Here is a 26403-nt window from a genome sequence, read left to right on the forward strand (position 1 = left end):
GTAGGAATGAATCGAAATGAAGCAGAATAAGACAGAAAGGGAAGTTGTATGACCTTGCCCCAACAAAGCCACCTAAGCCACCACTGACTGAAAAGGACAGTTCAAACATGACAGGTGACATTAAATCCCTCAATGCATTTTTGGTCCACGTTGCGTAATTTCAACAATAAATAAAAGACACTTGAATGTGTCAACCTGAAATAAATCTGTGAAGTCAATGTGAATGAGGAATGACTGGCCAGAGGAGTACCAATGTCGTAAGAAAGAAAGACATGCACAAAACCCAGTGAGCGTCAAAAACGATGACATCATACAAGTTACATTTTTCATTTTTGTCACTGAACCCTGAGCTAAATCAAATATATCACTGTATATGTAAGAGGCTCATAGCAATTATAACCGTCAACTCACAGAGACCAGAGTTCACCTCAAATGGTGGCTCCTGTAGCTAAACACTTCAAGTAATCACACAATTGTCACCGGTACCCTCAGGCCTCCCTTCTTTAGATAAATAATCCAATACTGCTCAAAATAACATGAGCCCATGCATTCTGCACTTTCAGTTAAAAAAGGCAGCTACCATTAAAGAGAGGAAACAGATAAAAGTTACAAATAAAAGAGAATCCAACACAGATTTTACTTAAAATGGTTTAACTTTGCTGTCCAGGGCTTGTGTTTTTCTTGCTTCCCTCATGTTAAAAACATGCAGTTAGCACTATGAAAAAAAAAAAATTTTGACCCATGATTTTTTTTTTTTTATTGTAAGTGCTTGCCCTTCAAGTATTCAAGCAGTGTGTCTGAAACAGCCATTGTTCTGGCATTTTGACGAACCCTTGCTATGGGGGGAAAAGGAAACGTATAACAAAATAAACTGTTACCAGGCTGACATTAACCTCAGTAATGTCATGGCACTACTAATAAAAAAAGGATAAGGTAAACTTCTTCATTTTTGTAGTTGTGGTTACTGAAATGTAGTCCCTTACTGTTCAAACAAGTTACTAATTAAAAAGTAATTAACTACCCTCTGCCCCCTACCCAACACCCTCTCACCAGGAGAGGTGTTAGTTTTCTCCCACTACATTTTTAAACCCTTTTAGTTGTGTTTCTTGAGGAGTCCATCAATTGTGCTGCCAAGTTCTTTGGGGCTGAAGTCAGGACAGATACCGTTAGCTGTTTTGGTGGTGGCAGTGCCTTGCAGGTTCCGGGCAGACAGGCTGGGCTTCGTTTGGTGACCGTGGCAGGGGCTGGTGTGGAGGCCTGCATTTTCTGTGTACAGGTACTCCTCAGCAAAGTCTGGGTGCTGCTCCACAAAGCATCTGAACTTATCTGTGGAAAGACCACAGGAGGGCGCCAGAGACAAAGGCAACATGAGACAAAGGCCAAAAAAAATGGCCAGAGACACACTGCACCTAAAACTGAAGTGGCCTGGTTGTCGAATCTACTGCTCCTCATGAGGGTTAAAAAGCCAGCAAAATAGACAAAATACAAGCAAAGTTCAAAACAAAGATTTGATTAAAGGGAAATTATGATGCTTCTTCTCAGGTTGACACTTGCATTTTGAGTTTGTACTAGAACATAGACATATGTTTATCATACTGCCCAGGGCTGATGCACCACTATTCCCCTTATGTCTAAAATGCTCTGCACAGGTCTCTTTAAGCCCCCCTCCTGAAAAAGCCCAATCTGCACTGATTGGCCAGCGTTTCCGGGTCATCTGCATCTGTCTCCTAGTCGGTACCGTACGTCATTGCAGCCGGGGGCATGACAGTGATAGCATTACTTTTTACCGTGCAAAATCATCAATAAAGGCTTCCAAACCAAAAACTATTGTTCCAACATTAACCGTAATTGTGGAAAAAATAACAACCAAGATTACAGGTTTCCCTGCCTACATGTAGCGTGTATGTAATGTAAACACTGCAGTAACGTGCCTGGCTCAGATGACCATATATAGAAGTCCGTCACGAGCCGAGAGTATAAAAAACAGTTGGAAGGGGAGTGTTCAGAACTTTCTGAAACTTGACGTTTTTGCTAACAGGAATTACTTTCACATAAATTTACCGCATTATTTGAAACTTTGGCCATGTTTAATATGAACATCTGGCTAATTAATTAATATACTGTCTAGGGATGTCCCGATCAGGTTTTTTTGCCCTCAAGTCCGAGTCCGAGTCATTTGATTTTCAGTATCTACCGATAGCGAGTCCCGATCCAATACTTCTATAATAATTTAACTTTATAATACCTCCAGACCGCAGACATACTCGCGCTTTCTGCTTCAAGCTGCTTCCGTGTTCTACTTTGCCGGCATTTAACCAATAGCGTCTCTGCAACAAAGTGATGTCATGCTGCACGCGTTGCTGTTTCTGTGTGGAGTCAAAAGGGTCTAACTCTGTGCCACCGCATAACTATAGATGTGTTAAAAAATAATGAGAATATATATACATATATATCCGAGTCCTGATCGGGAGGTAACGTCCGATTCCGATCGAGTCTGAAACCACGTGATCGGGCCCGATTTCTGATCATGTGATCGGATCTGGACATCCCTAATACTGTCTATATATAGTCTTATTAGCACGGGACTAGTATTACCTGGGGACCTCTAGTAATTTGTAATAATTGCAGAGGTTGTCTGTGATCTTAGTCCGGTGCAAATCTGCCATGTCTGTAATTTCTCAAGTAAAAATGACACTGCAAATGACCTCCCATATTTCAAATCGCAAAACACAGAGGTTGTGTGATAATATTAGTCCCATGCACATCAGCATCTCTGTGATTCAGGGTTTATTTGCTGCATTTGCAATTATAAATGAAAGTTTTGTCAGAGCCTTGACATCATACATGTATGTGGGGGATAATATCAGTAAATACAAGTAAATACAGACTTTGCTTATCCTGTGTGAATGCGGCCACGAAACACAAATGTGGGGGGGTAATTTCTAAATCGCACACTGTAGGGTCACCTACATACTACTCCAGTGCAAATATGGCTATTGTAACATTATATATATGACAGAAAACAAGGAAAAGCATGATAGGTCTCTTTAAAAAATATTTCGGTCAATCACTGATTTATTCAGTCTCTTACCAAACGTGATCTTTCCTGTGTTTTCAGGATCGATGGCGGTAAACAGACGTGACACGCTGAGGTGAGTCACTCCCAAAGCCGTCTTCAGGATAACTGCCAACTCCATCTCTGTGATGGCACCGTCCTCCTCTGCCTCAAACATCTGGAGAAGACACAATGGGGAGAAATCATAGAGTGTATAAAAGAAGGGGGACGTAGCCACTCTGACATCACCCATTGGTTTGTGGACTACTGTTTAAAGCCTCGAGCTTGGCATTTTGGCCATCGCCATCTTGTGTTTTTTGGAGTCAGATGTGACCATATTTGGATGAGAGGCTGGAGCTGGGGAGGAGTGCTAAGCTAAGCACTAAAGCCTCGTTTCCACCAAGCAGTTCAGTTTTGTTCAGTTCATTACACATACATTAGAAGATTGCTAGGTACCTTTACAGAGTGGTAACGAAAAAACAGGACAAAATGAAGCGGTTCTATGCTGGTACCATCCACAACCTTTGACAATGGAAATGCAAAAATAACCATTCTAATGTGTAATGAACTGAACCTTACTGCTTGGTGGAAACAAGGCTCTAGAAACACTGCAGTCCGCAACGTTCCTCTGCATCATCGGTGATGAGGAAATACAACGAGAGATGGATGGAGCAGTGAGGAATAAAAAGGTTTTTCAGCTTGTTTCTCAGTGCATGGCTGTCCACGGCTATTATCATCCAGTAATGATCCCCGCCTACATTTAAGAGTACTGTCTGCGGTGGAATCGCAGAACAGATCTGGTGTTTTGGTACATGTCCATACTGGTTACATACAGTTCTAAAAGGTACTATACTAAAAGTGTTTGATGTAAACACGGTTAAATTCCCAGCTAATGGTAGTGCTAGCTAGACTGCTTGGTTAGCAAGGTGCATCTGTAATTCACATTAACATACTAATTGGGATGCTAACAAATACTAACAAAATGTACTTACCGGGAAAAAAGAACAGCTGACTCCTTAGAGTGTCTTTTAGTACAACCGACCACTGAACAAGACATTTTTAGGTGACCAAAATGTTACAATTAACTATAATGAACTGAAAACCCTCTGTGAAAGGGTCAAAGCTGTAAGACGAAAACACGGACCAAGGATATTTAAATGTATACAGTGCCATGGATATGCATTGCTAAGCCTCTATCCTGATGGACTAGTAGTGACTAGTCAATCACAAGGTAGCCACGCCCTAAAGCATACCCTGCTTTATCATCTATTCTACTCTAAATGGAACCATAATTTACAAAATGAACATCATGAAGTATTGAAGAAGACTTGAAAGTAGCAGTTGAGAAAATGCAGGTGAAAATGCATGCCTTTCTGACACAGGTGTCAGATTAGGAACCAATGAAAATGTTCTTCAAGTGGGTTCCCTTTTTCGTGAGCCCTAAGGTCACATAACTTGCTCAACTTAAGAATTGTGAAAATCAATTCAAGTGACAACATGAAGACTCAAACTCGACAATGTCATTTCATCTGATCTTATGAAAAGATCTGAACATGAACATGGGGGGGGAGAATGTGTAATATGTGTCAGTATTATATTACCAGTAGGTCACTTAGGTCTTCTGACCAGGGCTTACTGGTTGTCCGTCAAGCTCGACATAAAACAAACAGTGACCGTGCCTTTGAAGTGGTGGCTTCGACACTTTGGAAGGCCCTCCCTGTTCTCATACGTTTTGTGATTTATGTTGATGATTTTAAAAAGCAGCTGAAGACTCCACTATTTAAACTGGCCTTTGTCTCATGTTTGTAAGTTTGTTTGTTTTTAAGTTTTATTTTACGGTTTTTATTTTAATTTCTATTTTAATTTTATTCTTTTTTTTTGCTTGTCCTTTTACTGTTTTTTGGACTTATTCTTAACAGTTTTACTCTTGTGAAGCACTTTGTGTTGTCGTTCTGTAAAAGGTGCTGTATTAAATAAACATAATATCATTAGTAGTAATAACTATTTGATTACTCTGTTATACATAAGACTATACAACCTACAGTAAGTGGCATTTCAACGTAGCAAATGTCATGCTGATCCTAAAGCAAGCACAGAGAACTATTCTGCCTGGTGGTTAGATAAGCGTAAAGCTTAAAGCACAACATACCTTGAAGGCCAATTTCATCGTTTCCAGAGTTTTGGCAGGTCTGCATACGACAGATAAGGCTATCACATATTCTCTGATATCCATGCAGTTATCTTCATGCTGGGAAAACAAGAGAAAACAAGACGTTACGAAAGATAAGACAGAGTATATGAGCAAGACTACTTATTTATTTATTTCACTAAAATAGCTGCGTGTGATTGTTGTTAAGGTCATGAACACATTGCTGCAATAAAACCTTTATTGGTTGTTTGGGTACTATACTGCAAATGTATCCCCAAATGGAAAGCAAGGTGCTGTGATTAGTACCAAAAATGCATCTGGTCTTTAATCCAGCCTGCGTCTTAACAGTGTTTTTTATGGAAGCATTTTGTCAACTGAATGCTTGGAGCTCAATTATGCCCTAAACTGAAGCACACAGCTTATTACATACATATCACATCTATAGTTATATACTGCAACTATATTATTGTATTGCAGTTCTATATTTGCAGTGAATGCAAGTATGACATAATGTGAGTCATAATGAAGAAAAGAGACAATGCAAGTCATTTAGCAAGTGGCCACTAAGGAAGACTTTAGAGCTATCTTGGATGAGGGGTGAGGGAAAAACCTCCATAGTATTTACCTCATCAAAAAGAGCAAACATGTCTCGCAGCATCTCTGAAACTGGCACATCGAGGCACTGAGCAAAGCCGTCCAAGTCCAGCTTCTGACCTTCCAGCTTCCTGGCTCTGTTCCCATAATCCTGGAGAACCTTCTCAGTGTTCTGGGGTTTCAGCCTAGGAAAGCGAGGGGAATAAACTTTGTGTTAATTAATAACGTGGCCATAGTGTGAACAAGGAAATGTGGAAAAGCCACAATCAAAAACAAAACTAGAATCAAAACAATACAGTTAGTACAGCAGATACACCGTTTCTGTGTCAATCTTTTTTTAAGACTGTACCATGGAGTTGTATCAAGTCCTCTGACATTTTTAAATTGTAGTTTATTGGGCTGCATTCTTGTGAATTGTTTGCAGTATTTTGTCCAATCTATTTACATTTTTTCCTCCGGTTATCTATCCCTCTCCTCCTTTTCTCTTTCCTGCACTGTCAGTGTTCCTTGTCACTGCCAACTGGTGGACCGGGGAGGGAGTAGACAAATGTGTGCCTCCACCAATACACATGGTGCTGCCAGTTGCTTCTTTTCACCTGCCAGAGAGGAGTTTCAGCAATAAACCACACCATGTGTGGAGATTACACTATCCCCTCCAGATCCCATACTGTGCAGGCCAGGCACATGACCAACCAATTTAAGTCAACAGCGCAGGGACAAGGACACAATCCCAAACTGCCTTCATAACCTGTGCTGTGTGCACAGGTGGTGAAGGCAGTTTCGTTTGCTGGAATGCAAACCATGCTGAAGGTACCACTGCCAGAAATTTAATCTGGGTCCCTGCTTTGTTTGGTGAATATTTTGCCCATCTCACACGTTTGCCCCTTACTTGGTTCTCTTTGATGGAGCATTGCATTGGAAGGTTTGAGTGACTCACCCCAGTCTCCTGACAAGCTTGGCAAACTCCAGCAGACAGGTGTCGACTGGCAGTCTCAGCTGGCCTTCTGCCATGGCCAGCTGGCAGTCTTCAAATGAATAGTCGGTGATGGGTACCCCCAGGGCTCTGAGCATGGCACAGACGAGAATGACGGGACATCAGTATTTGCAAATCAATACAAACTTTGCTGAAGGCTCATAAAAGGCCAATGCAGTAGTCGATATGGCTACTTTGATGTCAAGAACAACGTGTATAATTTTTTTTTTTTTTTTGGCAGATGGTTTACATGGATAGCAATGTTGGATGGTACAGAATTTGAATAATGGTTCAGGTGTCATACCAATGCAGGATGACACTTAAGAGCTTACACATGATTAATACTCATGCAGAGGAAACCATCAAGGAAATTGAAATGTTTATAAAAAGTTAATTTTTAATATTTTCTTACTGAACCACAATGAAACAGTAAATAATGTGTATCTGTCTTTATAACCCGGTCACCCGTCTCAGACCAATGCTACAGAGAGATGGACCTGTGTAAAACCCTTGTTCCAACCTTCTCGCATAACCAGATGTTGACCCAACAGCAAACACAGGCCTTCCCTTGCTTGTTGCCCTATGTGAAAGAAGTGAATAGTCTATGCAAGTGAGGAGCTTTCCCATAGCTCTATGTCCCTTCTAATTGCTGAGACAGACACAATGTATGTTACATTTGTTGTTTATATGTGAATAACAATTGTTGAGTGATAACTGGATACCTCGTTTTTTTGGGTTCAACTGGATGAACTGCCACGTGTTTATACAGTATACACAATTATGAACAATAAATTGTAACTTACTTAGCCATGACACGTCTCACATTGATAGCATAGAGAGCAGGGTTCCTTTTCTCCTCCTCTGAGGGTGTGTAGATGGGAAGGAACTGCAGAGAGAGACAGATATTAATTTCAGACAATCTCAGACATAACAAGAGATTGTATTATTATGTGGACATTTTATTATAGGTATGTATAGACAAAACATATTCCATGTATTGTGGACAAATGAAAAAAAATGTATTCCCTTGCATGAAATTAAGAATTCATAAAAGACAGAAAGGAGAAAATTCTTTAGTATCCATACTGTTGCATACGCATTATGTTCAAAACATAAAGGATGTGATGGAATCAATGATGGCCTCCTTTCACATAGCACACATTCAATAATTTTGAATACTGCAAGCACATTGAGCATTACAAGTAAACAGGGCATGATCTACAGCAACATTCATACATGCAGTATGGAGAGATAATGGCACTCTTACCTCAACCACAAACTCGTTGTGCAACTGGCAGAGTGTCAGCCACAATATTTCAAACCTGGATAATAACATGGCATCATTAACAACAATAAACAAATATAGATATAGACACAAACAGCCTTGATTGGGGTCCAGGTGGCAAATGACTTGACACTAAAAATATACAGTGCGTTTGAGAAATATACAGAGTTTGGGTGTGTCTTTTAAAGATTTAGTCAAATAAATGTATAGTTCTGCTCAGCTGAGCTGTGAAGACAGCCAACTGGATTCAAAGACCCACCATAATGATGGAAGCCAAACCAAAACAGAACATAGTATTCTGAGGACGCTACAGAGACAGATAATGAGGGCAGTCTTTTTCCTCCAGCCATACAGTAACTACTCTGCTTCCAGTCTATTTGAGATCTCGCTGCAGAGATTCTGTTTCAGACCACAATGTTCATTTCCAAAATAGTAGCCTGCACTTGAGTTGAAGAATGTAATCAATGACAACCTTTACTATGATACATAATAGTGTGTGTAATCCAAGAATCATACATTGTGTTTTAGTTTAAAAAAAAAATAGATTTATATTTATATATTAACAGCAACTACAAACTGAAGCATACCATTAATGAAATGAAGACTGTATTGTGTACTTACGCTCCAGGCCCTTGCCATGTCCATGTGATTGAGTCCTGTAAAAATGGGCATGAAGCAAAGACATTATTAGACAGATTGAAAAACTAATGAATATTTCCAGGATGCATTTTAGACCAATTGTTAACTTCCTTTCTGCAGTTGTTCTTGCACTAAACCTTTAATGCGTATTTGCACACCAAAAATCCGATTACTATGTAATCAGGTTAAGGCAGGAAATCTGTCCACATGTACTGCCTTGAAGGCCTTTTCACACCCCTTTACACACAAACATAAAAAATTTAACAAAAACACGGAATATTCATTGACAATTTTTCACGTTCAAACCTTGCACAACGAGGCCGACATAAATATTTGCGTTCCGTGCATTCCACCAAAAAGGTAAGGTTCCCACAGTCACACAATCATCGAATCACCATTGTTTTTACTATAACAAACAACACTTAACTCTACAAACTAGGGAAATGCTTGTTATTCCAAGTGTGCAAGACTGTGTAGAAAAGTTACAATGTGGTCGCATTTCCTATGGGTGGCGCCAATAAAACATGTTATTGTTTCCAGTGTAGATGCTGAGTTTCACTGCACTGGTTTTCATCATTTGACTAGACCAAAGCTCCAAATGAGTCTAAATGTGTTTATCATATGTATGCGTTTCTTATATGTGATATAAGTCTTAATGGCCAGTTTATAATGATCGGTTTATAAAAACCATCCATTTGCCGGTAGCATAGATACATAACTATGTATACACTATAGATGTAACACTATTGTTTATCTATATGGCCAGGTTTTGTAGTATACCTTTCACAGCGACATTTAATTTATAAAAGTATAATGTCCATAGCATAACATCAACTAATGCACTTGGAAGTGAATGGTACTCTGTTACCTTGACAAGAAACTCCTTTATAGGCTATGACCATCAAAAGCAAGTTCAACTGCTATACTTTCCTAGATGTTGTCTTTAAGTTTGTTCTTTCTATAAATCTTTGTTTTGTTTTGCGAGACCAAATGGATCAATCAGTCAATATCCATATTGTTGTGCGATGGTACGAATAGAATTATGACAGTGACATCCGAGAAAATCTACTGATCGTATGTGCAAAAGTCTTTATTTTATTGTTTATATCGGCATCCAAAATTCGCAGTAAGAGAAAACCTGCACTGCAAAATACGGATTTGATGTGAATAGGCATATAGCGATAAATGGGTTTGAATTTTTGAATTGATGTGATTTATATGCAGAAATTATTCGCATTTGGTCTGAAAGACTCAAAAACACTTCTTTAATCACATTTGAATAATCACATTCCTCAGCCACCTTCTAAAAAAATGTTGCACCAGTTTTGGCACAGGTTGACATGGCCAAGTACTTAGGTAAACCGGGTTAGAAAACTTAAGTTCCCGTTTCCATGGACATTTCTAAAACCCGGTTACTGCAAAAAGTGGGGAATACTGGAGTTACTATAGTGCATGCTAAACACAGTGACTTAGCAAACCAGTTTATACTTAAGGTATGTGTCAATCATGTGACTCCACTGATTTCAATAGCCTGACCACAGTTTTAAGACTGGCACCACTCACGTTTTGCAACTACATTTGTGATTTCTACAACTGACCTCAACTATTGCAGAAAATCTGAACACCACCTCCTTAAGCAGAAGACAGTGTAGGTTTGCTGAATTTATAAGATTCTCAAACAATTCCATCTCACAATGTCCTCTGTTGGTTTTCCACAGCCTCACTAACAAGCCCGAGCAATGCCTCGTACTTGCTTTCTGAGTCATATCGTGATTAGCCAGATTCCCAGTGAGGCTATCAGAAAGTGGCTTTGAATGCTTCACTGAATTCTTCTCATAACCCGACTTAAACGACTTCAACTGAATCAGCCTCTTGTTTGCGTCTACTGAATCAAGGGTCCATTATTCTGCACAAATGAGTTTAGTTGAGATACTCAGGCTTATCTGTGCATCCAGAACTTAAACAAGGCAAACTCATGCTTTCTCAATAAAAGATTTACTTGTATATAATTATTGCAATGGTTTGTTTTAACCACAATGGGAAGTCAATTTGAATAATACATTAAATAGATAATAAATAGATGCAAATGCCTCATGAATAAAAAAATAATACAGTGACTCAAAACTGCTGCTGTGGCCATATGAGATATGTGGCCATGTCATACCTGTGGACTGCTGCGGCGGAGCATTGCAGGTGAGCAGGCACAGGCTATCAGTTAACAAAGCACCACATAGCCAGTTCTAGTGTGACTTCTGATGTGCTTTTAAAGATTAAAGAGGCTGTACTCGACATTAAGAACATTAATATAGCAGTAAACAAATATTTGCTGTGTAGAGATGTGTGAAGTGAAGTAATGGGATCCTGAGCAGAGAATAAAGTCACACTGCCTCTGTGTGTTGTAATCTAAGCTCTGTACTTTGTTTTGATAGCCGGTCCGGCCACGCATTAATGTTAGTGCCTGTAAGTGCCTTGTGCGTCGGTATCCAACGGCAAGGGCCCTGACAAAGCGTTGGACTTTGACGAGTTGGGAAATGGTCTGTGTGAGCCACGTGGAAGCAATCCCAGCCCCCTTTTTTCAGTATTTTGAGTAGAGAACCTGAATTGATTTGCATTTTAAACCATAATTGTTCACACGGAAATATTTAGGCACTTATTTTAGTTTTCAAATTTAGATTCAGCCTATTTACCAATAGCTTGTGTCCGAAAATGTGTTAAACTTTCCAAAACATTCACACCGAAATCACACTGTGATTGGGGAGCTGTGTGAAGCTGAGAGAGAAGCCAGAGTTTAAACTTCTCTCTCTAGCTCTTTTTTTATTTTTTACAAAACCAATTCGGTCACTTCTCATGTGAACAACCGAGTGCAACACTATGAATACCTTCCTGGAGAGACTATCTTCTTCTAACCTGACCCTAAGAACTTAAAAAAATTACACAATATTACCACCACTCCAAGTGTTGACTGAAGGAGGATCTCACAGTACCATATAGGATTCAGCGGAGTTTGCAAATCTTTCTGTATATTCAGAACATGTTCTCCTTCATGGATACTATATTTACCTACAATATCTTTCTTCCTACCATGTGACCGGCAAGATCTTTACCTACCACTGAGTGAGACTCTGGTAAGATGCCAAGCAGGCTACAGGACATGCATAGTACACATACAGACGCACACAATATGGCCCATGCAAATGATTCCAGAACTAACACAGAGCACTAACATTTTAGTACTGCAGGCCCTTTATGTAATTTAATGTTTAAAATACATTCTCTTAGTACTCGTAAGTGTTTAGTTTATATTATAGGCTACTATCTTAACTTAAAGTAAGAAAACACTATACAATTGCTGACCGGGATCAGTGAGCGGGTGTGGGGCCACTGATTAATCTTTAGGGAACCAGAGTTAGAACAATCATGTTTGCACTTTATCACACAGTTAAGATATGAATAAGGAGATATGTGGGATGTCACTCACAATCTATCCTCTACCTGTTTGATATTACAAAGTTTCAATATCAACAGATATTATTGAATTGTGTAAAACGAATATGTGATTGAGATTTTCTACAAAGAACTTGCATATCCATAAACAATCTTACTAGTTTATTGGGGTAATGAATCACCACAGGCTGCACTGGTACAGCTGGGATGAAGGCCCCTGCAAGAGTAAAAAAGACAAAAGGTTTATTTGAATTTGACATATGTGCATACACAATAAATTGGGTTAAGAACAAGAGCACACCCATTAGAATAGTGCATGTTTGACAAAGTGCAGTGAAAAAGAAATTGTACTGTAAAAAAAACACCAAACCAATGCAGAAATGTAAATGCACTTATTTGGTAATTCAAACATCTGCCAAATAAAGTCCATGAGCCATAAATGCAGCCAATCGCCCAGCCTATATCATACCTATTTGTTATTTGAATATCGCAAATGTTGTTCTGACATAAAATCAGCCAAAAGGTAAATGTCAGGTTAAACTTAGATTTAAACTTTCATCACATCATAATTCAAAACTGATTCCAGTTCTTATTCCACAACAATTAAGACCACACATCACACTTAAAGCTAAATTGGACATGCATTTAATCTGTAACTTAATTTAAATAAGTCAAAATGCCCACTAGGTTGAGTATGAAGCATCAGTGCATGCCAGCAAACTGCCAGCATAAGATGTATGATGATGGGAGAGCTTTACCTGGCTTGAAGGTGATTAGGCAGGATCTATTAGTGCATGTTCCCTCTGGAAAAATCATTATCTGTAATAAAAAAGGAATCAAATTACAAAAACAGTGGTCATATCCTAAACAGAATAGTACAAGGCAGAAATATGTGCATTAGCTTGCATTATATTGCAAGTTGCTATAAGTCAGATGTGCAGTTAGTCGTAACAATGTTGTCTGCAACACTGGATTTTAGTGGTAAAATGTCCATTTGTCTCTAGCTTTGTCCTTTTCAGGGATGTCTAGGTCTTTTTCAAGCATTCTCTAAATGTCTTACTATGAGGATGCCCCACATACCTAACTCATGCTATCAGAGAACAGGGGTTACAGTCGTAACCTTAGGGGTGTTTTGTACAGATAAAATGTGCTTTTACTAGAAACCATAATGCATTTGTTTTTAAAACTGACATGGACTCAAAATGTCAATAAATCATATTTAAATAGATAATAGTTCCATGATTTTGAATTTATTTTAAAATCAAGTCCTGTTATGGGAATGTGTGCCCACAACCGAAAATACACAAGTGTGCACACACACTTCCATCTATTTACCTGAGGCCATTCCCCTCCAGAGTGGGCTCTGCGTTTGATCTCCTCCACAGTCTTCTTTCTGGAGTCCTGGTCTGACCGTGATACGAACACTGGCCTGATGTACTTAATCAAAGCTAGAAGCAAGACAGTAGAGAAAATGTCAATGAATGCAATTTTTTTTTTTCATTATTATTTCTTTTGACATCCAAGCAACTAAAATGTCTCTGCATCATCTGTATCTACTGCATTTAGTGGTTTATTAGTGGTGGGAGAGGGGCGAACTCTGACTTCTGGTTCTGACTGGAATTTGCAAGAACTCAGTCAGAACTTTTCACTTCACCTGGTAATACAGGCCATGTCTGTATTGTCTCAAACATTAGATATTGTTGCATGATCACGACTTTAAAACTATCTGACACAGTAGCACAAACACTTCACTGTACCGGCTAAGAAAAGCCAGCATGGAAAGAGCGCAACGCTCCTCTTTACATCAACCACCACTCTAATGGTGTCCTCAAACAAAGCACTTCAATCCAAATCCCTCGGCAAAATAGCTGCACAGTGGTGAAGAGTGAATGTGGTTGTACTGAAACATTCCTGTGTTTATGTGGCAGTCATTCATCTGTAAAGCACAGCTGAATAAAATGCCTGTTTACTAGATACTGTAGATTCCAGAAACCACTGTTGATGAGGGCAAAACATTAGCCACACATGTTTACTTATCAGTTTTCTTATAACAATCTATTTAGTACTGGGTAATGGAAAAGCAAGAGGTGATATTCCAAGCAACATTTCATTATGAACATTGTATAGGATAGCATAAAACTAAAACATATCAGGAAATATTGGGTTTTATAGGTCTTGCTAACAATCATTTTATTATTTACAGAAAGACTAAGCAGCCAACCTAACCCCATCTTATGTGGAAAAAAAGTAATTAAAACTGTCTTGTATAGCTGCTGTATCTTCTGCACTTAACAGAGGATCATGTGTTCCTCAATGCTGGTTGCATAAGTCAGATGAGTCTCACATGTGGAACACAAATGCAAAAGAAGGTTTTTGACTGGCTTTTGATTACAAGCTAGGAACAAGGTAATTTCAGCTACAATGTTGACAATCAGGGTCTTGGGGGCAGACGGGGTGATTTAAGAAATCCAAGTGACACAGCTAAACATAAACAATAGCAGCGGTGGAGTCTGCTGCGGATGATCATATATTAAGAATTTCAAGATGAGTCGTAAATTTAGTCATCCTGTCACCCTCTAATGCAAAAGCAGTCGAGCCTCAACAAACTAAATCTAAATTCAGCTACAGTATATTGTGGGGCTAGGTGATCACTTAATGCCATCTGTTTTAAACTTTCAGTGAACCTGTATCACAATTATGTGATCGTATGAGGTTATTGTTTTACAAAATTTTATGAGATCAGCATTTGCACTTTTGGATTTGTAAAACAATTTAAAGTAAAGAATATTTGATGATTTAATGATTATATATAAAAAAAAAAAAGAAAAGAAAAATCCCCACTCGACCCATCCTGGGCAGTCCTCTTCCTTCAAGCTCAGGTCCTCTACCAGAGGCCTGGGAGCCTGAGGGTTCTGCGCAGTATCTTAGCTTTTCCTAGGACTGCGCTCTTCTGGACAGAGATGTCAGATGTTCCACTGTCCCAGTGTGGGGGTTACAGCCCTGAGTGCTCGGATTACCACTGGAGCCACTGTTGCCTTCACTTTCCACATCTTCTCTAGCTATAGGGTTCTCTGCATCAGCCGTATGCTTGGCCAGCAAGTAGTGTTTGAGACTCGCTGTACTCCAGTGGTAACTTGATTCAAATTGACAATACATGCAAATAACGTTAGTCTTGTCAAGAGAACCATCTGGAAGGGTTTTGAAACTTAATTTGCCATTCAAAAGACCCTTTTCTTTATCCATTTCTGCTCAAGGAGATTTATTTCAGCTAGCCATCCACAACGTCAATCACGCTTCAAAAAATAAGTAGCATTAAAAGGAATTTGCGTTAACTAGTTATTATTGCATTCATATTATGGTCATTTTCAGGTTCATAATTGTATTTAGAGGTGGTTGTACCTGAATAGGTTTACATGGACTCAATAGAAAAAAAAAAAAAACCATATATTTGTTGTACTGCACATTGCTGCAGCTCCTCTTTTCACCCTGTGTTTTGAGCTCTCTGTTTTAGCTACAGAGTGAGACATCTCACTTCTGTTCCATCTTTGTTGGGAGTCGCACATGCTCAGTACCTAGGTAAGGACTACTAGCCAGTCAGAAGCAGAGTATGAGGGCGTGCCACGCTAGCAGCTAGGCGAGCATTATAACGCTCGATGGTGATTTTTGCCTCCAACGGCGCCTTCTAGGCAGCTAACCCTAACCTTAACCCTAAACATAACCATTGCCGCGATGCCTGGAAGGCGCCGTTGAGGGCAAAAAACACCAAACACCCATTATAACGTGCGTTACAAAGTGACGCACGTTCGTCACGGAAGTAAAGGCTGGACTACAATAGAGCTGTTTGGAGCAGTTTGTGAACAGTGTTTTCTCTGGAAGATGGTAAGTCCCTTTGGGGTGGACTTTGGGCTTTTTCACTTTGGAAACCTATAACATGTGGCCGCTGCGTTGAGGAGTAAAGCTCTATTTATGGGCGCACGCTCTACCAGGTGAGCTACCCAGGTACCCATTATTGCATTAATTTTAACAGCCCTAGTTTTTACACATTTGTATTATCACAGTTGATACCGACATATTACCAAATAAATATGAATATTGCAATTTTAATTTAAGTTACCACCCAGTCAAACTGTATGTGCCTCAAAAAGTCAAATCAGACTATTCTAAAACAAAAATACTATTTCGCAACAACCTGAGTGCTGAATGTTTGAAATAAACTGACACACAACAGTCCACTCACCACTACAACTTCCATTCGTCTAAAGAGCAATGTGACAGCCTGACACCATGACTGTCCCTTTCACTTCCCATAGCATAGCCACTTGATTGTGTTAGACCAAGACAACCTTAAACAAGGTCAGACATAATAATGCAATGAACACAAAGTTGGTGAATTATGAGAGGAGAACTCTCTAACTAAAACTAAACTAAAATATATTTGCATAGTGTACAATCTGCAGGGCAAAGAATGAAGGCATCCCCAGCATTTGGCACCTGTTTAGCAGAGCTGAACTACAAAGGAAAAATGTAGAAGGAAATTAAAGAGGACCCGTGATTAGACAAAGACTGGGTTTGAATATTCTAGGTTAGTTATGCAGAGGTTTTTTAGATGCTGGAAGCATTTTCCTGTACATCCCATCTTTATCAATACACAGAAAAATGTGCAAAAGCAATGTCTATGGTAGCTCTGAGACAGAGTCAAACAAAAAGAGAGAAACACAACAAGTTAAGGAGAGTGGGGGTAACATAAAATGAAGAAAGAACAGAGTGAGGCCATGAGAAGCAGAAATTGATTCCAACTGTGAGCTGTCTGCCAACAGGAAGGGATTAGGGCTCTAGCTGTTACCCTGAGAGACACACGTCACTCTGGCTGATCAGGTCTTAATGCTTATTCTGGAATCCACTTGCTTCGCCAGACATTTGTGCCTGGTTCCTACTGTAAGGCCAGCTTGACTAGTCAAACTGAAGTTGTACAGATAACCTTTTAACCAAACATAACACATACATTGTTTATGCTACTTACGTTCTTCACGTTGACAACAATGAAAATTTGCCTATGAGCAAATGTGTCCAAAGATGTTCTCAATTAGAGCGGTCAATCTTCTATCCTCTATAACGCCATTTGAATTGTATTCCTTATTTTTTTGATTATGTTAAAACATTATTTCGCAACCTTCTTTTGATTCCCAGCCTTACACTCCCTCTCTACCGTAATGTAAGGGCCGTGCCCTAAGATCTCACAATGCCTTGTGTCGCTCACTCCTGCTGACTTTATTGTTCATCAGACGTGACGTGAAAAAAGCATTTCGTTTTGACATGCGGGTAGGCCAAGGCGAGAAGGGCGAGATTTGCTAACGTTAGCCAACACATTTATAAAAAATACATTTGAATAGTAATTTCTGCATTCGATTAGTATTGTTTTTTTACTATTCAAATTATATTCGACATCTGGAATTCATTCCAACAGCTGTCCTGCAATACAAGCAAGTAGAGGTGGCGATAATAAAACGTGAGGATATTTCTAGTCAAGGTGAAAAGTTGCTTTGCGATATCAGTACACAGTGCAGAGCAGAAGCCAGCATGACGGGAGTATGGCTTTGACCCCGAAATTAGCATAGAAGATCCCCCCCCACCCGTTCTCCAAAGTTGACTCTGTGTTAACTTTTGCAGAGTGGTAGCAGAGTTGCAATTGGAAAAAAGCTGCCAGTAAAACCCAGCGTTAGAATGTTAGAGGGTTCACCCGCTCTCTCTCTCACTCGCCCGAGACACACGTCTGCAGCCCGGCAGTAATTCAGTGTGGCTGCTGGTTCGCGCAAACTCTCTTTCTTTAAAAAAAAAAATAAATAAAAAAAAAATGCAAAGCCTACATTTACTTTAAATAATATTAAACAAAGAAACATGTTCTTCCCTTGTCTTAAGATGGTCATAACTCGATACTAGACTTCTACTTCCTTGTTTACTGCTGCAAAAGGGGAGAAAAGAGCATCTGTCGCCACAAAGAGTGTTTGATGGTTATTCAACTGCCTGTTTCAACTGTCTTTTCAATTGCAGGAGACATAGTTAGTGCCCAAAGGTCTCAACTACTGCCAGAAAATGTAGACATGCTCATATTCCTGAAAAAGAACATGCCCATATCTTAGGCTGAGCAGTCTATCATGCTTGAAAGAAACAATTGGTCAGTCTCCGTTTGCACTTTGAGAGAGTACTACTTTGATTATGGTTTGCACTTAAAATAAGTCATTCATTTTTGTTATTTTTACTGTTTTTATTTTTAATTTTTAATTTGAGGAAACTAAAGTAGTTCAGTAAGAAGGTCACACACAGCTTCAATTAAAAGTTAGAAGCTTACGCCGCAGCAATTAGGTCTGAAGAGGTTAGACTGATAGCTTTTTATTGTCATTTAACTGTAAATACAGAGAGCACATAATACTGCTTTAACTAAAAACAAAAGTTTAAAATAATACAAATGCTACAGAGTGTTATTTTAACATTAAAATATGACACTAAAAAAAAAAAAAAAAAGGACTTTGACAGCAAGTTAGAGAAGCCATTCATTTGAGTTTTTGGCAAAATCTTTCACAGTGCTCACTTTTCATTTTGTGACTTTCAATTGACTAAGACAGTGAAGTTTTCTTTAAAATAGTGTTTCTTGTAAAACAGTGTTAAAATCTTGTCTTGTTCTCGTAAAGCCAATGTGTCTCGTCTCGTGAGTGTCTCGTCACACCCCTACAAGCAAGTAAAGCTTGATTTATGCTTCTGCGGAGGCTCCATGCAGAGCTTACGCCGCAGCCTACGTAAGTGGCCTGAAGTTTATACTTGTGCGCTGGTGTGTGGGGAGTGTGTGGTAAAGCGAGGGAGAAGTGAGAGAGTGACGGTGATTAGCTTCGGAGCAACTCCAGAGTCATGGTGTGCTTTCTGACCACGGTGGGAAATCTATAGCAGGAAAAGTTAACCCTCTCTTTGATTTCATGTTGTTAAAGGTCCTATGACATGCTGCTTTTTGGATGCTTTTATATAGGCGTTAGTGGTCTCCTAATACTGTATCTGAAGTCTCTTTCCCGAAATTCAAACTTGGTGCAGAATTACAGCCACTAGAGCCAGTCCCACAATGAGCTTTACTTAGGATGTGTCATTTTTGTGTCTGTAGCTTTAAATGCTATTGAGGAGGAGAGAGGGGGGGGGCAAGGTGGAGGGTGGGGGTGTGGCCTTGACCAACTGCCACTTTGCTTGTTTGCAAGCCATGATGTCTCTCTCTTTCTCATGGGCGGGCCAAATTCTCTGGGCGGGTAAAGCAGAGAAAGGGGAGATAACCTTCCTCCTTATGACATCATAAGGGGGAGATTCCAGATCGGCCCATCTGAGCTTTCATTTTCTCAAAAGCAGAGCAGGATACCCAGGGCTCGGTTTACACCTATCGCCATTTCTAGCCACTGGGGGACCATAGGCAGGCTGGGGGAACTCATGTTAATGTTAAAAAAACCTCAAAGTAAAATTTCCATGCCATGGGACCTTTAATGGAGAAGAAGAACCAGGAAATGAGTAGGGGGAAATGCAACGCTGCCAAGACACAACGTGTTGTTACATTTTTCGAGAGGTGCGCGTCAGGCTACTGTGTAGGGTCCGGCGTAGGTCCGTGTCTCCACATACCTATGCAAGTAGCCACGGCGTAGATTTTATCCAGAAGTATAAATCACGCTTAAGGATGAAGTAACTTGCCAAGCATCACTAATTCTGTGTGTGCACTGACTGCAACTGAGCAAGCCTACATGAACTTTGCATGTGGCCTCGCTTGATGCACAGACAGAAACTCCAATTAGCTGGCTGAATGGTCAGTGGCAGTGGTGATACAACAACAACAACAACAACAACAACAACAACTGATAAGTCATAATACAGTCTCCCTTTAACAGTTTGGTGGCAACAGCGGCAGGTGGATGCTTTTATGTGAGATACCATTTCCTCTAACATTGTACATGGATTGGTAGGTACCAAGTCAGAGATGCAGGTTGAAACTAAATATGCAGAGACCATGAGGTTCTAGTAGGATTTCATTCATTCAACATTTATGTTGACTCCTAAGATCATTGAGGGGCGGCCCTCATTTGCAATGACATTGAGTAATTACAAAGACAACAACAAAACAACACAGAAAAGAAAACACCATCATAAGAAAGACAATAAAACTTTAAAACTTTCTGCTCGGGAAATATGAAGCAAAAGCCAGTCAGCAGAGCGAGTCTGATAATGTCCCTCGGAGGGACAGAGAAGTTCTGTAAGGTAAGATGGTAGTTGTCCAACAAGAGCCATATAATTTAGATACAAAAGATACCAGTGAGTATCACATCTCTCTTGGAGAGAGGACCACCCAACACTTTCATATAAAATACAATGATGTGTACCGTAGACATGACCAGTTATGAATCTCAAGGCAGAGTGATAGTCCAGAGATTTAAGAGTTGAATAGGATGCGTGTCTATAAATCACATCACCATTTTCATGAATGGGGCCATTCATGATGGGCATAATGAAACATTTTATTATTGGCAATTATGTCTGACAGGCTACAACATTGCTGCAACATTTAATCTTTAGATCCATATAATTCAGTATTGTGAGGATGATGTGAGTAACTATAGAGTTATTTTCCTTCTGCAGTTTGATTGTGATCTCTTAAAACTGGAGAAGAACATTTCATTTCTGCTTCCTCGTGTCATGGATGGTTTGTGAGTTTAACAATGTCATTTGGACTATGCAGGTTGGTACAGAATTAACTTGCAGAGTCAGAGTTGACAAGTTAATGGTCCTATTTTTGGAAATACCTTCTGTTTCCACCACAATTTATATTGAGTGTTTGCACATTTCCAGGTATACCACTGCTGTGAACATTAGCCAAGCTGTACTTGGCTTCAAGTCTTGTAAATAATTTCTGCAAAGTAGATTGGGAAATCCCCTCTGTTTACTGATACAGGAGGAAATTCACAGAAACAGTTGTGACCTGCCCTTTACAAAGACTCACATACTGTAAATACTTAACTGGAGCCCATATTTGGCTGGACAAGTTTAGGTAATATCAGTGCCTATGCATAGAGATTCTGTACTTTGTTGAAATATATTTTGTAATGCTGTCATGAAGAATCAGGTCACTTTTTTCAGATTGTTCTCTCGCTCACAATGTAGGTCATAGTCATAGAGGTAACAATGACAGTAAAATACGTGTTTGGTACTTACTACCCCAGAGAGGTATATCCTTGCTCTCGGCCTTCATGACAATTGAGGCCATTGTCATCGTGACTGGGATGGCATCAAAGTAAGACGAGTGGGGTGCCAGGGTGAGGATGGGTGCTTCTGCAGGCAATGCCCTTCGCCCTTTCACAGTCATCCAATGGAAACCGCCCGCAAACCACATGACCCGCATGATGATCTTCAGAATTATGTCCACCAGTCTGAAAACAACAGCATGCATGTGTAAGGGGCACATTTCATTTAAACTGCAAATGGGAATAACATTGCTAACACTGGTATGTTATGTGTATGATAGATGCATATGTCCAAGCCAATGACATGACATAGTTGAAATAGAAGATTAAGACTGGGTAGTTTTAAGAGTTAATTTGTAGTATAAAATAATCAGTGAGTAGTGACACAGAGTGAAAACAACACCAACAGCAAGAAATAACACTGTTAATACTCCGCGAGGTACTTTTCCACTGTAGAATTAGTATAGGCTAGTTACCCCATCGACTCTTTTCTGTCTCTCCCACTCCTCTTTCTTCGTGGCCGAGTCACAATCTAAACTGTCATCACTCTAGACCAGGGGTCATCAACTACATTTTTCCAAGGGCCAGAATTTTTCTAAGCAGACACTCCGGGGGCCGGATTTCCTAATAAAAAAAAATAAAAAATAAAATATATATATATATATATATATATATATATATATATATATATATTTATTTATTTATTTATTTATTTATTTTTTATTTATTTTTTTTGTATTAGTGTGAGCAAACTCCTAAAAAAACATGGAAACTCCATAATGACAACTGGCTCTTTAACTAGAAAAAGATCTCAGACTATGAGGCAGTTCACTGAGGAGTGATGGTTAAAGTCTGTGATTAGGAAACATGGTTGTAGTATGCAGCGTCCTGATTGGTGGAAAATGCTTGCAGAAAGAAACGGCTGTTGTCAGGTAAGAATATCACTGTCAAAGAGGCTGAAGCGAAAAGTTGACGTGGAAAAGCCCAGCTTTAATGATGAATGACAGATAAGCAGGCTATGCATTCGTCACCTATGCCCATTTGCAATGAAATGATGTTGCAAAATAATACAACCAGCATCATCATCAAGAATGAAGAACGCAAACATAATGGTCGCGTCATTTATGTGCATATTAAGTAGCCACATGTATATGTTTTGGTCTTAATACATCCATAGATTTACCCCTCCAGCGGAGAGGATGGTTCGTTCAGCCGGCAATTAAATTTATAAGAATTTGTCCAAATTTCAAGATTCCCAGCAAACTAAGATAAACAGTTAGACTACAAACAGACACCTTTTGTTTTAGTTTGTTTGTAAAAATTCTCTATTTGCAGAGTAGAGCTGTGTTCGCATAAAACAGCGCGGTGGACTGGCAGACAGAGCAGATTGAAATATCGCTTTCTACATGTTTATGCCTGTCTATACAGGTGAGTGCATTGATAAGTATTGACTTTTTACTCACAAAGGTTTTATTGTAGCCTACTTACAGCAACGAGACTAGCGCGAGTTGATCTGCCCTTCCTTTGCGCAGCGGCCATTGCTTATCTTCTTTGTATCGTTCCCAGTCAGGTACTGCGTGTTTTAACGCACACACATCTCGGCTCAGCTGTGTGCAGAGCGCGGGCATCTCTGTACAGAATCCCGGCATGTGAATAGAGATGCAAATACAGGGGCTGGGTTTGCGCCCTACCTGCGTAATGTTACCTGCTGTAAATGCTTGAAATGCTAAATAACAGAACGCATTTTTTCCTCTTTACATTTCTGAATTCGTGATTATTCTGCGGGCCAGACTAAAAGCTTTGGCGGGCCGGATCTGGCCCGCGGGCCGCCAGTTGACGATCACTGCTCTAGACCAATCGACGTCCTGGCAAATGCCATTAACTGCTGTAGCTGCAACACTAAAATAGGTCTGATAATAGCCACTTCCATATGAACAGTTTTAAAAGAATTAAGTAGGATTGACAACCTAACAACGTGTGCACATTTTCACTCAGTGTTGTTAAAGATTGGTTGCATGCTTAAGCCCAACAGGACGTATTATAAATTGACACCCTAAAGTATTCCTACTCATATCCGTATATTGTTTGCTAACCACCTGTGTCTTTTTCTGCATTTCACTTATCTTCTTTGACTTCCCTACTTGACCCAGTTTGTTTGTTTGTGTTTGTGTTTGTTTGTTTGTTTGTTTGTGTGTATATATATATATATATATATATATATATATATATATATATATATATATTATATATATATATATATATATATATATATATATATATATATTATAATATATATATTATTTTATTTATTTATTTTTTTCCTTCTTCTTACTTAGACCTCTCAGCAACCCACCCACACATTTTTAATTTTTATTACAAAATGAGAATCACATCAAGGGCCAAACACGTAGAGTTTATCGACATGATTTTATTTAATCGGAAAAAGTAAAATATATTTGACTGTTATTCCATGTCCCATATAACCTTTTCACATACAATTTGGTCCACATGAAGCCCTAAAAAAGTCAGCAAATAAGTTCCTTAGTCATCATAGAATTTAGCTAACCAATCCATTTTGTTAAATTTTTTAAAAGTAAGCTGCCACACAGCCAATTCACAACAACCTGTTTCACAGGCCTTAATATGCAAACTCACTGGTTCTGTGGGGATTTCTGAGTCTCAGTGAACAAATTCAGCTTTGAGTGTTGCGTAATTTCGGTTTGCAAACTGTTTCCCATCTTATTGGTTTGGCGCACAACTAGGCGGGCCAAAATTTATTGTAAACCTAAATTGATATGCAGGCGGGATCAAAATTTGCGAGGGGCCAGATTCAGCCCGTGGGCCTTGAGTTTGACATATGTGATCTACAGTATACCCAGTCTCCTAATAAAATATAAAATATTATATAGGTTATTCACCAGCATGTTCGTTAACCTTTCAAATGGCATTTTAGTCTTTCGTTTGAAACAAGTGTTCAAAAAGAGACGACTTGTAGCTGCTGTGGGAGTTTCTTGGACAGACTATTACACAATTAGGCCGTATGGAGTAGGGCTGCACGTTTTGGAGAACAAGTCATATTGCGATTGGCAATACTGTGATTGCAATTACTGTAATGGTATCATCGGTTTACTTGCTTGATTATCAAGGAAATTGCACAAAATACAAAAAATGATTTCTCAACTTGGACATACAAAGTTAAACGAGCATAGAAGAAATACATGAACAAAAAAATTGCAATACTTTTTTTAAAATAACTTCATATTTTTCAAAATTAAATAAAAAACATTTTTTTCAAAATAGACATTTTTCCTTTGCTCAGCAGTACAAATGAAATAAATAGAATAAGAAAAAATAAAAATTCTAATTAAAATAATACATTTCCTTTGCCCTTATAAACAATGACATTAAAGATGGGTGTAATATAATGACTAATATAGTAACTGAAAACACCTGTGTGGGTGTTCAGAGGCTTCAAATTGCACAATGTTTGCGGTTATGTAATTGCACAGTGACATCGCGATTAGATTAATTGTGCAGCCCTAGTATGGAGAACGAGACTGAGACAGAGGGGCGAACTGAACTAGCAAAGCTCAAGAATATCTCGGCATAAAATAAGATTGTGATTAGTTTTTTTTTTTTAACCTAAAACTTGAACTGTGACGTCAGACATTTCAGCTCCCTTATCATAGTTGCATTGTACAATGACAGGCGTAAAGGTCTACGAGAAAGATTTTATATATAGATTAAATATAGTGTTACTGTTTGAAGTAACGTTCATGATTTAGCATTTTCGAATGTGATATGCGATTCATAATGAAAACAGCATTGCATGGCCAGCTGCCCAACGCATTCTACCGTTGCTGATGTGGTATAGGCTATTCCTTATAAGAATTATAGTCTTTCCTAAAATACAAAATTCCCCTTCAAAACAGACAGACACACAAATGCATAACAAAGCACCCACCTCCTCCAGAGGCACTGGGGTTCAACGGTGGTCTCTGAGCGCCCTACTGAGGCCAGGAAGGCAAAAGGCCAAGCCAGCAGCATCATGAATGCAGCTATGAGTAGACGGATGGGGAACAGTGTGACTGTCATGAATGCAATCTGGAAGAGATTGAGGAAGAGAGAAAGAAGGAAAAGGGTTAAAGAAACAGATCCAACAATACACGTTTTGTCAGTCATCTTGGTACCGTAACAGTCTCAGTTTGACTTTACCTAGTCTTAACTATGAAGCCCCAAATCACCAAATTTACCAAAAGTTGACTCTAAAAATAGACATGTCAAAAAATGTCTCGGTGCATTGGAGAAATAGGGGTCAACCTTTAACAACAGCAAAACTATATTAAAATATCGGTTTACAAACTCTTACACAACTCGTGCAGTATAATCTAAGTCTTGTTTATCCAGCAGAAAGCTCAGTACTTTCCAAACACGCTTTTTGACTAAAACCTTACCATTTACATCACTTCCGCATGAACAGTCTCCCGATTGCGCACTACTGGTATAGACTTGCACGGATGAGTAATGCGCTTCCTTAGAACAGAAGCGGATGAGTAGCAGAAGTGTTGTAAATTGTAAGGTTTTAGCGAAAACGTGTTTGGGAAGTACTAAGCACACGGCTGAATAAACGAGACATGGATTATACTGCACAAGTTGAATGACAGTTTGTAAAGGTTTTACAAGTTCTTAAACCTTGTTGTTTTGCTGTTGTATGCAATGTGTAGACCCCTACTTCTTGAATGCACCAAGACAAGTCTCTGTCTTTTGATTCTCCATTCATTGTGGAGGCATGCAATAAAAAGAGTAGAGAATAAAGTTTTCTTTACGAATTTGAAGCAACCTCTCGTTGAGTGACTGATATACCAATGGTCATTTTGAGGGTGAAGTATTCCTTTAACAAAGCACAATAAAAAAAAGCCCATCAGAAAACAATGGTGCTTCGTCTTATGAGAAGCAATTAACTATCAGCATCTGGTGTAAAGAAAAGAAACCTGTGTATAGTTTAATTCC

General features: G+C 39.2%; 1 protein-coding gene across 1 annotated transcript in view; it reads right to left on the bottom strand.

Moving 5' to 3' along the window:
• Positions 1-731: 731 nt before the first annotated feature.
• Positions 732-26403, bottom strand: part of LOC116049210 (lysophosphatidylcholine acyltransferase 1) — a 33499-nt gene continuing 7827 nt past the window's right edge. Inside the window, exons 2-14 of the mRNA XM_031298654.2 lie at positions 25358-25497; positions 21365-21579; positions 13475-13587; positions 12898-12958; positions 12298-12356; positions 8678-8712; positions 8039-8093; positions 7575-7657; positions 6736-6861; positions 5830-5983; positions 5205-5303; positions 3092-3233; positions 732-1326 (exon numbers count right to left, since the gene is read on the bottom strand). Of these exons, the coding sequence (XP_031154514.1) occupies positions 1094-1326; positions 3092-3233; positions 5205-5303; positions 5830-5983; positions 6736-6861; positions 7575-7657; positions 8039-8093; positions 8678-8712; positions 12298-12356; positions 12898-12958; positions 13475-13587; positions 21365-21579; positions 25358-25497 (1515 nt within the window). The 3' untranslated portion in view covers positions 732-1093. The remainder of the gene's footprint in view (positions 1327-3091; positions 3234-5204; positions 5304-5829; positions 5984-6735; positions 6862-7574; positions 7658-8038; positions 8094-8677; positions 8713-12297; positions 12357-12897; positions 12959-13474; positions 13588-21364; positions 21580-25357; positions 25498-26403) is intronic.

Source organism: Sander lucioperca, chromosome 10 (assembly GCF_008315115.2).
Source record: "Sander lucioperca isolate FBNREF2018 chromosome 10, SLUC_FBN_1.2, whole genome shotgun sequence".
Classification (NCBI taxonomy): Eukaryota; Metazoa; Chordata; class Actinopteri; order Perciformes; family Percidae; genus Sander; species Sander lucioperca.